The sequence below is a fragment of the Crassostrea angulata genome, chromosome 6 (genome assembly GCF_025612915.1).
Source record: "Crassostrea angulata isolate pt1a10 chromosome 6, ASM2561291v2, whole genome shotgun sequence".
Lineage (NCBI taxonomy): Eukaryota > Metazoa > Mollusca > Bivalvia > Ostreida > Ostreidae > Magallana > Magallana angulata.
Genome location: NC_069116.1, coordinates 13,969,165 through 13,984,406, shown reverse-complemented (window position 1 = coordinate 13,984,406; position 15,242 = coordinate 13,969,165). Strand labels below are relative to the sequence as shown.

General features: G+C 36.6%; 2 protein-coding genes across 8 annotated transcripts in view; both read right to left on the bottom strand.

Moving 5' to 3' along the window:
• The window catches only part of LOC128190295 (neprilysin-1-like), a 30,795-nt gene extending 29,231 nt beyond the window's left edge, over nucleotides 1–1,564 (bottom strand). The window contains exon 1 of the mRNA XM_052862311.1: nucleotides 590–1,564. Within this exon, the coding sequence (XP_052718271.1) occupies nucleotides 590–848 (259 nt within the window). The 5' untranslated portion in view covers nucleotides 849–1,564. The remainder of the gene's footprint in view (nucleotides 1–589) is intronic.
• A 6,677-nt stretch (nucleotides 1,565–8,241) lies between these two features.
• LOC128189706 (arginine-glutamic acid dipeptide repeats protein-like) overlaps nucleotides 8,242–15,242 on the bottom strand; it is a 67,478-nt gene continuing 60,477 nt past the window's right edge. For 6 of the 7 annotated variants that reach the window (XM_052861422.1, XM_052861423.1, XM_052861427.1 and 3 more), the window contains 11 exons: nucleotides 15,076–15,210; nucleotides 14,748–14,915; nucleotides 13,413–14,488; nucleotides 12,846–13,008; nucleotides 12,513–12,681; nucleotides 12,267–12,381; nucleotides 11,831–11,946; nucleotides 11,468–11,671; nucleotides 10,911–11,240; nucleotides 9,618–9,781; nucleotides 8,242–9,495 (listed from right to left, as the gene is read on the bottom strand). In XM_052861422.1, coding sequence (XP_052717382.1) covers nucleotides 9,409–9,495; nucleotides 9,618–9,781; nucleotides 10,911–11,240; nucleotides 11,468–11,671; nucleotides 11,831–11,946; nucleotides 12,267–12,381; nucleotides 12,513–12,681; nucleotides 12,846–13,008; nucleotides 13,413–14,488; nucleotides 14,748–14,915; nucleotides 15,076–15,210 — 2,727 coding nt within the window. In that variant the 3' untranslated portion in view covers nucleotides 8,242–9,408. Of the gene's footprint in view, nucleotides 9,496–9,617; nucleotides 9,782–10,675; nucleotides 10,859–10,910; nucleotides 11,241–11,467; nucleotides 11,672–11,830; nucleotides 11,947–12,266; nucleotides 12,382–12,512; nucleotides 12,682–12,845; nucleotides 13,009–13,412; nucleotides 14,489–14,747; nucleotides 14,916–15,075; nucleotides 15,211–15,242 lie in introns of all 7 variants that reach the window. The other variant, XM_052861424.1, reaches the window with a different exon arrangement.

The window sequence follows — 15,242 nt, the reverse complement described above, 5'->3', positions numbered from 1 at the left end:
AAAGAGGAAATAATCAAACGGGCGTTAGTTTTTTTTTTTATTATATGAGGCCACACTGTACATACGATGGATGAAATATATGATCATATTATCGTTCGTTTACAATATTAGTTCACAGGTAAGTAAAATTCAGAATGCCCAACAATTCATCATATTACATCAAAACGATGTTTTTCACACGTCAAGCCAGGAGAGATAGATACATTTTACATGATGCAATTTGAAATAACCTACACACTGCATTTGCATCTGCACGCGCATTATATGCTTGTCATATTTGATGGAACAATGTGGTTAACCAAACTAAGGTAGCGGTCACCCCTAACCATCTCTAACAGTTTCCTCGCGGAGTTACAGGTTATGGTTAAGGGGGCTCGGTAGTCAATACATTATCATTGGATCTTCCATAAAGTTTTTGATATGTTTTGTTTAGCTGTAAACTTTCATTTGATATAGACAAAAATCCATACATTTTAGCATTGAAATTGGAATTTGTTGTTATATCATTTTAAACAGAGCTCCTCTTCATAAGGAGATAAATACAGTCTAAAATAGCCCCGACCCTACAGCCCCCTGTTTAAGTACGTACCTTCACGGTCCCGGATGAAAGCAACAGCAACAAACGCAATACAGGCACAAAACAGCAGCACACAGACAGCGGTCAGGTACTTTTCCCGGGATGTCCACTGGCCGGAGCAGCCCGTGTTATTGTATAAATGTACTGTCACATCCACTTTGTCCAAAGAATTCTTCTTAGTTTTCATAGTAGGTTCTAGACAAGGTGCGCGTTCTTCTGGGCTATGTTTCACAGCACCATTGCAGTTAAAATCTTTACGAGGATGCTCCATTCCTTTAATTAAAGGATTAACAATGAAATCCGAAGATCACAGAGCACATCAAAATAGCTCCCACATGTACTCTGCGGTATTCCAAAATTCACAACTCGGGGACGAATAATTATGCTAAATCAACTTCCCGAATTCATAATGACAGCCATAAACGATTAACAAGAATGTTTATTCGCGGCACCGGCGGGATTGACCCTACCTGTCCCTCGCTGAATTTCAAATGAATGAAAATGAACAGCCACAACCACATCAATACGGGAGATAGGTATAGTGGCTCTAAGTCTAGTCTCTCTGGTGAAATTCTATAAGTCCTCCTTACTTTTTAGAAAAGTACATATCGGTGAGCGAGTTTGTAACACCGCGATGATATTAGACGTTAATGAGAAAGATATTTCCCCTGAACAAGTAATCAATGATTACGTCTCAGGTATGTATTGAAATGACAATCTCACTTCCACTACACAGGCGAGATTCGTGCACGACTCATACGATTAAAGAAGTCCGGTTTCCATCGTTACTGTTGGGATGACTGAGGAGTAAGCTGACCTACAGTAAAAGCCTCGACAATGGCCTTCCGACTTCTCATTTTCTTGCTCCAGTAAGTCTCAGTTTTAGTCGACAAGAAATCTAAGAAAAAGCGCCATATAATGCTCGATCGATTGGAAGTGACGAGTAACGAAGTTGAGGTTTCACCGCGAGTATTTTTTTTCTAATGCAACACACGAAGGTACCATAAGTAGAGTGATACGCGCCGCTGCTGAGCGCGATCCGACAGTTTCTATTACCATTAGGACCAAAGTCGTAGTTAACTTGTCCATGATAAATGTAAAATTCACAGGCGCTCTTAACAAAACTCAAAATGATTGCAAACATTGGTATCAGTCGTGTTAAGTCAGTCCGATTCCTTGATTAAAACCGTATCAATTCATTTATAGTTCTCCGATTTTTAATGTACATTCTACCGAACTTATCGTATTGCAATTATTTCACTGTTTCTTTCCAACTGACATTTTTTCATTATAATGTTCTCAATATTTACTTTCACCAAAGTATTTCTTGTTCAAATTTTGATTACTTAATGCATGTTATATTTCTGAAATTGCTAACTTAAATCATTTACTAGGATCCTTTTTTAAGTTACACCACAAAAACTCCAAGACAATGGGCTAGGAAGTAATCAAAAGTGAAAAAACCACCGAAACTACAAAATAAAACACCAAAACCTACTCCTCATCACCAAACATATCAGAACATCGGTTTCTTTGTCAGTGCTTTGGTTCTTTTGTACAAGAATAAAATCGTGAGTCAAGTCATCTACTTCTGAACCAATTTACCTTTCAAGTTTACTTTCTAAGTTCCTTATCGTATAGTTTCGTGATTATTGGGGGAGCGAATTAACTAGATTTGGTTGTTATTTCTGAATCATATAAGATACAATAAATTGGATTTCTCTTCTGATCCAAACATCATCAAAGCTTCTTCCTTGATTCCTGAGGCTTCGACCAAACAATTGCACGACTCTCAGCTGTATGTGGGAGTCTATAGCTGATGAGCTGGAGAGTGCATTGATGTTTATGATCGGGATTGTGGAAAACCATATCAAAATCGTACAGGTAAAGAGATCACAAAGGTATAAAAGGTTGGAGATTCATTTGCTGTTGGAGTTATGAAGCATTGGCATCTTGATTTTTTTTAAAGAAAATTAAAGGATTTGCAAATAAGACGATGTCATTTTGATATAATTAAACCTGATTTGTGATCTTTATCCTACCTTGAAATAAATCGTATCATTTTTAATCTTTTTTTCCCCAGTGCAAATCTATCGTTTATAGGTATATGGATTCATACTAGTATGTAACCGGGCAAACAAAAAATAAACTAGACAGACTATTTTGGTGTACAACACTCAGATCTTACATTGTTGATTTAAAATAGATTACCAGAGAAGACAGCCGTTTTTTGCTTTGAGAGCAAGCCTCTGTGTTAGAGCGACTTTTAGTTCAAAACGCATGAAAACAGTTTTTTGAATGAGTTGATATATAGGTAGATCCATCTTCTTTCCTTGTATGCCTGAATCTTACCAGGCCACGATTAGTTATTTCTACCCAAGATAGTAGCATTTTAATGAAATTTCTTGCATGTAGCTTTACTTCTTATGTCAATTATGTTATGATTCTAAAATAATTTAAATACCACCCCATTTCCTATGGGGTCGTCTCGAAAATAATAATAAATTTTTACTATTAAATCCTGTGATAATTTGTTAGAAATGCGCCAAATATTCACATTTTTTTATTTAAAGTTGTATTTCTGCCCAAGGAATTCCTTTTTTATAAGTATTCGAAACTTGTTATGCGTAATGTTAGTTTAAAATACCGGAAAACGATGCTGTCATAAGCGCCAATTAAATATATTACACGATTAAGGTCATAAAATCGCAATTTCTCAACTCAAACACGTTATAGGTAATGAAAATTCTGTATAAAACACAATTATTCACAAATTGCACGCTCAAATTGTACTTGGCCTCGTACATGTAAAATGTAACGAGGATTACATTAGTATCTATTTCGATAGATACTTGGATGTGTCGCTTGTTACTAGTTACTGTCTATTCTAAAGTGAATGTGTTAACAATTTTCTATAGGTACTTAGATGTGTCGTCTGTTAACTGTCTATTCCTCAGTGGTTGTGTTGACAACTTTCAATAGATACTTAGATCTGTTGTCTGTTAACTATCTATTCCCCAGTGGTTGTGTTGACAACTTCAATAGACACTTAGATGTGTTGTCTGTTAACTGCCTATTCCTCAGTGAATGTGTTGACAACTTTCTACAGACACTTAGATCTGTTGTCTGTAAACTGTCTATTCCCCAGTGGTTGTGTTGACAACTTCAATAGACACTTAGATGTGTTGTCTGTTAACTGCCTATTCCTCAGTGAATGTGTTGACAACTTTCTATAGACACTTAGATGTGTTGTCTGTTAACTGCTTATTCCTCAGTGAATGTGTGTTGACAACTTTCTATAGATACTTAGATGTGTTGTCTGTTAACTGTCTATTCTTCAGTGAATGTGTTGACAACTTTCTATAGATACTTAGATGTGTTGTCTGTTAACTATCTATTCCTCAGTGAATGTGTGTTGACAACTTTCTATAGATACTTAGATGTGTTGTCTGTTAACTGTTTATTCCTCAGTGAATGTGTTAACAACTTTCTATAGATACTTATATGTGTTGTCTGATAACTGTCTACTCCCCAGTGGCTGTATTGACAACTTTCAATAGATACTTAGATGTGTTGTCTGATAACTGTCTATTCCTCATTGAATGTGTTGACAACTTTCTATAGATACTTAGATGTGTTGTCTGTTAACTGTCTATTCCTCAGTGAATGTGTTGACAACTTTCTATAGATACTTAGATGTGTCGTCTGTTAATTGTCTATTCCTCAGTGAATGTGTTGACAACTTTCTATAGATACTAAGATGTGTCGTCAGTTAACTGTCTATTCCTCAGTGAATGTGTTGACAACTTTCTATAGATACTAAGATGTGTCGTCAGTTAACTGTCTATTCCTCAGTGGCTGTATTGACAACTTTCAATAGATACTTAGATGTGTTGTTTGTTAACTGCTTATTCCTCAGTGAATGTGTTGACAACTTTCAATAGATACTTAGATGTGTTGTCTGTTAACTGCTTATTCCTCAGTGAATGTGTTGACAACTTTCAATAGATACTTAGATGTGTTGTCTGTTAACTGTCTATTTCTCAGTGAATGTGTTGACAACTTTCTATAGATACTTATATGTGTCGTCCGTTAACTGTCTATTCCTCAGTGGTTGTGTTGACAACTTTCTTTAGATATTTCGATGTTTTGTCAGTTAACTGTCTATTTCTCAGTGGTTGTGTTGACAACTTTCTTTAGATATTTCGATGTGTTGTCTGTTAACTGTCTATTCTTCAGTGAATGTGTTGACAACTTTCTATAGATACTTAGATGTGTCGTCTGTTAATTGTCTATTCCTCAGTGAATGTGTTGACAACTTTCTATAGATACTAAGATGTGTCGTCAGTTAACTGTCTATTCCTCAGTGAATGTGTTGACAACTTTCTATAGATACTAAGATGTGTCGTCAGTTAACTGTCTATTCCTCAGTGGCTGTATTGACAACTTTCAATAGATACTTAGATGTGTTGTCTGTTAACTGCTTATTCCTCAGTGAATGTGTTGACAACTTTCAATAGATACTTAGATGTGTTGTCTGTTAACTGCTTATTCCTCAGTGAATGTGTTGACAACTTTCAATAGATACTTAGATGTGTTGTCTGTTAACTGCTTACAGAAAAAATAGAGACATCCGATATCCGATAAAATCAAATGTTTCTTTAGTTTGGTGTTTGTTAAAATACTTGTGATGGGTCGTTAGCTTAATTTACTTGTGTAAACATGTGTTTCATCTTTCTTTGACAGTTTATCAATAAAACAGGCGCAAATCATTAATGCAGAAAATTTGCGTTTATCATAGTCTTTTGCCTGAAAGCGGAAATAATCATGTAATAGTCCGGTATGCCATGTTGTTACTGATATTTTCAGCATTGTATGGATCAAATGTTTGGGTTCTTTTCTGACCCCCCCCCCCTTTTTTTCAATTTCACACGCAGAATATTCCATGTGTCGCCGATTTTTAGAATAATTGATATGAAAGAAAAATTAAAAATGATGAAATTGACTGCGAGATTTCGAATATTTTGGAGATTTTAAAAGAATATTTAAAAGATATCACCATTCGATGTCATTGTTTTTTTTTACTTTTGAGCTCCAGATAAATAAAGATACCTTTTTTGATTCTTCATACATTTTGCATGTACTTTAAATGTTAGGTCCAAATATCGGATGTCTCTATTTTTTCTGTAATTAAAAAAAATACATGTTATATAGTTGGTAATGGTTTATTTGAGAATTCGTTGATAAATAACTAAGTAAAGTTTCATCGTTCTTTTTAATTGTGTTAGAACTTAAATCACAATTTCCTAGGTGTTTTGTACTACCTTAATATTTACAATATTAAAAAAGTACTGGTTAATAAGAATAAGAGTACAGCTCCATAACTATTAATATATATATTAATACCCCCACATAAATTGTTTGCTAAACAGATAATCGTCATAAGGGGGATAACTTGTGAATATGCAAGAAGCAATCGAAAACTGGAACTGTTCTGATATCATTTTCAGCAATTGTACAGGTACGATTGAATATTGAAATGTTGACATTTTACGTTATTTTCACTTCTTTTAATTATGCACACCCTGAGCACGCCTCAGCAGTATGTCATCTGCGTCACTGATAAATGAATTCGTAGTGTTATCACAGACAAAGGCACTGGAAATGAAAATATTTTAATGTCTTCTGAAGAAAAATACATCACAAATGTAATATTAAAGTTTTCGTTCTGTATGAGTATAGGTTTAGATTTGCTCCATCCTTATGCGCGTCAAAAATAGACTTACGCAATATGCAAGCTGTGTAATGGTTTTTTAACAGTTTGTGTAGTTCGATAGTACATTGTCATTAACCTTTCGGGCAGGAGCTTGTCCTACAACACTTTGGGTCATTTTACCCATTTGGACTCAATTCATGATTAGATTGCATCAAATATCCCCAACAACGTGCTTAATTATAGTTCCATATTGTAATTTGTACTGTCAATATGTCAATCTCCATTAAACAACACACGTGGAAAGACCACCTGAATTATAGAGCATAACAGTTTTATCACGTGAGGGAAAGAGGTTTCGTTTTTATTCGAATTCAGGTTAATGAAATAAAAAAAATGTCTATGTTAACATATCTAACTTACAGCTTGAATTATCACAAGAGTACAACTGGTTCATTTTTAAATTAAGCAAGATGAACTGCAAACATGTATCATTTGTGGGAATACCTTCACCATGACGTAGAACATAGGTCCAGTGGTCCTATTGCTCACCTTGAAAAATATTTTCAAAAAGTATTTCTCCCTTTATGAAACTCTCATCACCTACCATGACATCGCCGTGTCTCTCGAGGGTCAAGGTTTGATCAAAACTCTTCATAGTATACAAAATATGAAAACCATTCTAAAGAAAACCAGATCTCTCATGTAGATCGCTACACCTTCTGTAGCTTTATCCGTGAACGTGAATTTCAATCAGACTGCTGTGAAGTTCCTTGTGTTCTAGTGAAGTACACATACACACAGCCTGAATACAGACCAGCCACCTTCGACATGTCTGCATATCGGTTAGCTTACAGTTTAATCAAGTTTTCCGGCAATATATGTTTTTGGTATTCATTGTATTTACTAGTTTAAGTATACATTTTTATTTATCTACCTCTGTATCTTTTTCTGTCTTTGCTATCTTGCAGTTCGTTGTAAACAGTAGACCGATCTTATTTCTTATCTCAATTTAGACAGGTCATTTTTCAGTTTGTTTCTACAGATTTTGCAAAGTAAACTTTTTATAAACGTTGAAACAGAATTGTTCCTTTTCAAAAGACAAAGCAGTTTTTGGCATCTCATTTTGTTTCTGAAAATAATTTCAATTATTTTTCTCTCACTCTTCGTCTGTATAAGAAACTTTATCAAAGGGAAATAACTCGAGAAAACTTACTACAAATGAACAGCAGAGAACCTGTCCAATTTGACATCATATATCGCTGTTTAAGGTGGAATAACACATCATCACAAAATGGCTGACCGCTGGTCGAAACGACATTTCGTTTTATTAAAAGGATTTTATCGACTTCAACATGTAACTTACTCCATAGACGAGTGGATGAGTCGGACTTGTGATCTGTACATCCCGAGTTCGAATCCTGCAGGGGCTTTTGTTGTTACTGAAATAATTATTTTAGATATTCATTTTTTATCCCCAAACTGCAAATTTTTCGCTTATTTGACATATGTACAGTTTATTTATCATTTTATCTTTTATTATCAAATAATGTTCTGTTCATTTGAGTGACTTTTTTCAGGTGTGTTATTCCACCTTAAGTTCCAAATTTTAATGAATGAATTTGATACTGTCTTTAAATTTATTCCAATGACCTGTCCAACTGAAAATGTAGGTGCACATAGATTTCCCAGCATTGAATAAATCGTTTACTTGTCATTAGGAACATGACTGATGTACACATTATCATAAGTAGATGGTGCTTTGCAAAAGGCATATGTGCAGAGAAATGTATCTTATTACCTTTCAAAATCTATTCAAAAGCTTTATTAACTGTTATCCAGCTTGTTTTCTTTAATTGTGAGTACCTATTGTTTAAATGCTTCTTTGTGTGGTTCTGTCTGCCAATGGAAACTTATTTACATGGTATAAAAAAAAACACTACTCTGTATAAATATTATATCCTCAATCAGAGGAATATCTAATTTTATTGTTTTTTCAACTTTCATTTTGATACTTTGTATATAATAATATATTTATGACACACACACACACACAAGATACAAGTTTTACAAAATATGACATAAAATTGTATGGATTCTTTAGTATATTCAGCACTACTTCACAAGACCAGTGATTTCCATGTTAACTCATGCTACAGCCACATGTTTGTATGATAAATTATTGCCATTAAAATAATGTGATGTTTCACAAAGAAACGTTCATGTGCAAGTCTATCTCAGTATTTCACACAATATAATTCCTAAAAACTTATAACACTGTCAATACAAATTTAACATTCCAGAATTCATTTGCCATTTTTCATATTTGGGGTTTGTTTTTTTTTTTTAAATGAAATTATATTAATGGTTTTAATAAGTATTGATAATCTCATCCATTTACAGCTGTATGAAATAATTTGCTGTTGTGGATTCTGAATCTACGGACAGCAACAGTGTCCTTCCCAGGTCCGTGAGTGTGCCCACACACTAACTAGAAGGAGTTAAAATATAAAACATTGCAATCAAAAGGACTCAAAAGGTTCGTATATCACAAACGTACATATACATATATATACATACAATGCGGATTTCCATAGTCAATAATTTAGCACTTTTCATCGGAATGCTTCAAGTCAATCTTACTCACAACTTGACAATCGATGGCAAACCTTTTTTTTTACAGCAAAAAGCAACTGTAATGTTCTTGGGTAACATGTCAGACATAGGAAAATGTTTGCTGATTGTGTATTTTTGAATCCTTATTCAGCTGCCTTCACTGAGAAAAAACACCTTAGATTGCAAATACTGGACTCTTCCACTAGTAAACCATGGTCTGTCAAACCTGGTTTGAAATGTTTTTGAGATCCTTGTATCACAATATGTACACAGAACCCATAAGATATAAAAGTAAAAGATATTCTAGCATAAAAACAAAGTGTTCGACACTAGGTTTGATAAAATTAGCCAGCACTTCCTCCCTCGAGTGTTTCTGATCTTTTACATCCTTCCTTGGGATTATTAACGTAGCACAGACTTGAATGTCACATAACTACAGGTTTTATTCTGTGATTTTTCTGTCCCCCTTAGTGTGGGGGTAGGGATGTCTCGGACCCTCCCCTCAGTGTGGGGGCATGTGTCCGAACCTCTCCCTCTCCATTGCTAGCTGTCTCTGAATGGCTTCATGTTGTGCAGCCTGAGCAGAGAGCTGCAACAGATAATACAAGCACATCAATCTCAAATTGGCTCAACAAAGTAGAATAACTGTTGCAAAAATTTATCCATAAAATAAAATCCGCAAAAAAATTCCTGAAAATTGATTAAACTCACTTGATGGGCCAGCCCAGGATCTGCGTAGGCTCTCCTATAGAACTCATTCTGTAACATCTCCTGTTCGCGGGACAAGAGCCCGGCATGAGGGGGGAGACCCGGGGGGAGAGAGGGTAGGTGTGATGGTGTGCCTGAAGCAGCACTGACTGCCAAGGGGTCAGCTCCTGAGAAATTAAGAAGCCATTGTCAAATCTACTGAAAGCATGTATGATCAGGCGCTTCCGATACCTGATTTCTCATATCTGATATACATTTGCAAGTCTCGACAATTTTTTTTTTTTTTTAATAAAAGCTTGTATATTTACTTTTAGGAATATCACTGAGTATTTATTATTGGATAGTATTTAAGACCTATTGAATACTGTTTGAACAGCAGTAACAGAATGTTTTGTGTTTTGAGTAATCTCATTCATGATACATTTTATCATTTTTCATCACTAAAGTCACTCAAAGACTAAATACATTAATATCTAAAATAGCAAATACATTTGTAAAAATAAACATTTAAAGGCTCTAATATTAAATGACATTCTGATCATCTAACAAAAAGTCTATGAATAAAACACAATCAGATGGCAAGAATTGTATTCCAAAATTTGTACAGCAACTTTTCTGGCAAATCAAAGAACAGGTTTCTCCACCCCTTTCTTTTCTTTTTTTTTTTTTTGATTTGAAATACATTTAATGAGCCATTTATCAACTGCATACATTAATTCTCTAAAAGCAACAAATTCACAACTACAGATGAAGCAAATAGACTAGAGACAACAAGTAACTCAAACTTCAGTGCTAGAAGTCTAGAACCTATTTAAAGTCAAGTTCTAGATCAAGATTTACAAATGCTACCTGAAAAACACAATAATGATTTGTTTTAAAGGCTAGAATTTTGTTGACACAATCTAAAGAAGCATATTATTCCTACCAACACAGAATATAAAAGCAACAAGCAAATAATCATTACAAATTTCTTAGGCTCATTAAATGTATGTCTTTTTGATCAATTTCTTCGAGCACTGATTTTTGAAATTTTTTTTTTTTTGTTTCAAATGAAAACTTACTATTAAACTGATAAACCAATTGTGAGGCAGCAGGGTCGATAACTCCTCCTGCCCCCCATTCATGTTTGGAGCGGAGGATACACTCATTTGTAACCCTCTGCATGTAGATTTGTTCATTAGTGAGACGTTGCGTACAAATTTGGTATATCATTCTTCCAGTCATTTGATCACTACGCAGAATATCTGCAATGGAAATGGTTTACATCAATAGAAATGAATTTCTCACTCTTCTTACCTGGACCAAAAGGATTCAGAAGGGAGTGAGGGGGTCCCCCGAGAGGATGGAAAGGTGAAGGGGGTGGAGGCGGAACTCCAGCGTTGGTCTCTCCAGGGTGGAGGTGTAGATGAGTGTGTGAATGCGAGTGTGTGTGAGTGTGGGCCCCTGGGTTCATGCCCCCCACCGGTGGGGTTGGGAGTCCGAGGCTGGCCATCTGTAGCCTGACCAGTGGGTCAGCTGACAGAGCCATTCTCTCTGCATGGAGACGCTCGGCAGATAAGCGCTCTGCCACGGCTGCAGATCCGTGATGGAAAAGTTCGGATGGAAAATGAGGGCCTGGGGGTACTCCTAAATTCAACATAGCAATGGCATGACAACAGCAATCCAAACAATCAAAGCGTATACATGTGGCTGACTGATATCAATAAGGAGTTTTATTCGAGTTCTTGATGTATCAATATATTGAAAAAAAAAAATTATTTGAATATAAGACAACTTATTCATTTCCAACAAAATTAAGAATTTTAAAAATCTGGTATCTTAAACAGTTCTTTTTGAAATTCTTTTCTCATTACCCAATCTCTCGAGCCTTTCTCTTTCCCTCTGCATCAAGTCACTGGCAATGCTGCTTGGAGGGTAAACCCCTGGGATGTGGGACCCTGATGGACCGCCATGGTGACCAAGAGCCCCTGGGGGGAGATTGCCATACCGCCTCTGGAATTCTAACCACTGAGGATCCATAGGGTTTGGTCCATGGGGTGGAAGTAAACGCTCCAATCCTGTCAATTCATTGGGTAAAATTCTCATCCATTATATCAAATGCAAACCATATCTTCTTGCATATATGGTGTTTTCTGATTCAGTTGAAGACTTCAGTAAATATTCACAAAAGTTTCATGATTTATAACACCATCCTTCAGTTCACAATAAAAGCTTACCAGGTGCTTTCATTTCCATTTTCTCCCTCATTTCCATGTCTCGGATCTCTCTTTCCCTGATTTCCCTCTCCCTGGCATCTCTCTCCCGTTTATCTCTTTCAAGTTCTAGCTCAAGTCTGCAAAAAAAATACCACTAAACTTACATTCTGCAGCATCAAGTTAACATTCTGTATCATTGAGTTAACATTCTGTATCATTGAGTTAACATTGTGTAGCATCAAGATAACACTGTGTAGCATCAAGTTAACATTCTGTATCATTGAGTTAACATTCTGTATCATTGAGTTCATATTATGTAGCATTGAGTTTACATTATGTAGCATCAAGTTAACATTGTGTAGCGTCGAATTAACATTATGTAACATTGAGATACCATTGTGTAGCATCTAGTTAACATTGTGTAGCACCCCTATTGTGTTACTGTTGTGTTACAAACCTTTCCCTGGAGCCCGGAGGGTACATGGGTATCCTGTAGTTCAGGAGGTGGTCCATTCCTGGTGGATGGTAAGGTCCATAGGGCCCAGGGTGAGACATGGGGGAGTGGTCACCACCTGAACAGCAATATATGAATCATAAGCCTGAGGCCACATGTTTGCAACTTGCACACATATTTCACAATTTCACATAATGAATTTGATGCTTAATACACGTCCACCTTTTTGATGAGCATACATGTACTTACCCATACTACTGATGGTGGGTTTCTTGGCGTATTCGCTGAGCTGCCTGAGAGCAGGCGTGTCTGGATAGGAGCGGGGCGTCTGTCTGTCATAGTGATGAGGGACATTGCTTAGACTACTGGTTATCTGTGCATCAGCTGTAGAGTTGGGGGGTGGAGTCTCTGGTTTTTTCTAAATAAAATAAACAAATAACACACACATCATTTATCTAGATTCTAGCTGAATGTTTGTGTTATCTATTATTTATTTTTTCACATCAACATGTCGACAACAAAAATGCTTCTTGTCAGTGAGAAAAATCAGTAATGCTTGCATGGCTGTACAGGAAACATTACCTTATCCTCCACTTTGACTGGTGTATGCTGGGGAGGGGGGTGGCTGGATGACACTGACCCACTGGTCCGTGGTTTTGGAGTCAGTTTTGATTCGGGTAAACCCTTCAGTACAATATCACACCGAGAACAGATATTTGAACCTCTGTCAAACACTTTGATTAACCTAAAAAAAGAAATTGAGATATATGCTTCAATATACGTGAAATATATGTTTAAAGTTACTTTTTGTCCTTTATTTAATCATAAAATATGTTTTAATTATTAATACAGAATATCACATGCAAAATAAGATGGAACAAGTTACTATATCATAAATCTACTTGGATTTCATGTTTTGAATGGTGGAAGTATGCATAGTATCGAATCGATATCTAATATCTCTAAAATTTGTTTAAAAAGTTGAAAAAAAAAAGCATCACAGCAGTACCTTTAAGACAAATTTTACATAAATTAACATTAATATTCTTACCATGTGCCATCATAGATGTTTTTTTTTTTCATTTTTATAAAGGCAAACAAAATGGATGTCCAATGCATATAAATCTAATTCAAATTATCAGTGATTACCGGTATTTTGCTTCCTTGCTGCCACAATGAACTTCCACATTACACGGTACAGGAGGTGGTTCAGGGGTGGGGTCGCGTGTCACAACACCTCCCTCCCGATCACTATCCTCCTCCTCCATGTCAATTTCTGGGAATTTCTCCACCTTCACCTCAGGGTGGGTTGTTCCCGCTTCCTCAGTCCTCTGCCTCTCTGAGGACTTGTTCTGTCCAGAGAGCTCCAGCATAGAGGGGAACTGTTTTGACCCTATAGATAAATCCAGGGAAGATTCTGTTTTCACATTGTTGAGATCAAAGTGAATGCTTTCTGTTGTTTTGCGATTGTCTGTCTCAATCAAGTCTTTGGTTTTGAAGCTAGTGCTTGTATAGCTCTCCAGTGGTGGAGGTGTGATTCTCTCCTTCTTGATTGTAGTTAGGTCCCTCACACCTGAGGAGCTGATGGCATTTTGATACACAGGGGTCACTGAAGTAGACGCCAGGGTTGTCTGCTGCTCCACGTACGGAGACCTCGACACAGGGGTGAAACTGGAGTTTGAAGAAAACTTTAAATCCGGGACAGATAATGAAGTTTTGGACTCCTGAGTTGCCCCAAATACTGGTTTATGTAGGCCGGGTTGATTGAATGACTCCTGCTTATTATTGCCAATTTTAGGTGAATGCAGGGTGGGTTCCGGGCAAATGGCTGATGAAGATGATGTAACTGATGTGGCCGTTGAAAGTGAGACTGGACTGTCTGAAGATGACAAGGAATTCACTGACGTAAATACTGAGTGGGAGAAAGAGTTGGAACTCACACGAATGGGGTCTGGATGGGAACAGAAAGGTCTCAATGGCAGTGAGAGTGGAGTTTTGGTTTTGGTGAGGTGCTGGGTGATAGGAGGGGTGGAGGAGAGAGATTTGGGGGATGAGGGTTTAGGACTAGAGGAGGGAGGAATCACAGGTTCAGGGTGGACTATTGCTGCCCTGGATTGTACACTGTCATTATAACTTCCAGATGAAGACTTGTTGGACTGACTGGCTTTCACTTCAGTATCCTCAGACCGAGGTGTGCTGGGTGGGGACGAGGAACTCAGATCATCCTACAAAAGTGAAGTCTACCATTAGTTACGTCACACAGATCTGTTCGATACAAATCTTCACTGTTATGATTATTCTAGTTAATTATTAATTCAATCAAATCTAATGAAGATTTTCACTCTTTCAAACAATTTCTTCCTCTCCATTCTTTTTTTCTTCCTCTCTGTAAACTAATAGCACTCTGACCTGACCTTGGTATGAAATGACTACCTGGGCAGGTGTTTGTACCTGTATCTAATCTAATTAAGGTGTTTGACTTGCCTGATTGTTGTCAGCCTCGCCTTCATTACTGAGCTCCTCCAGACTACTGCTGCTGTCTGAGATCGAGTCTGAGTCTGAACGGTCCTCAGCCCTCTTCTTCTTTATAGACTTATCGTCACTGTCAGAATTTGCCTGTCTCTTTTTCCCTTTAGCTTTGGGTTCCTCTTTCTATGAATTCGAAGTCCATACATGCATAAGGATATGAAATCATTTTAACATTTATATTGTGGGTGATCTGAATGTGTGGATTATGTTATGAACAATATTATTGTTGCCAAAAAAAATATGAATAAAGTTATTTTATTGGAGATGGCCGTCTGACCCTGACCTTTATGTCACGCTTGGAGTCTTTGTCGGAGCTGCTGGTACTACAGCTACTGTTGCTACTTGGAGATTTGGGATTTCCACTCTTCTGATTATCTTCGGTATCTATACCATTGACTTCTTTCTTTTTATTCTTTCCCTGGAGATGAAATCAATTTTTCAGTATCCTCG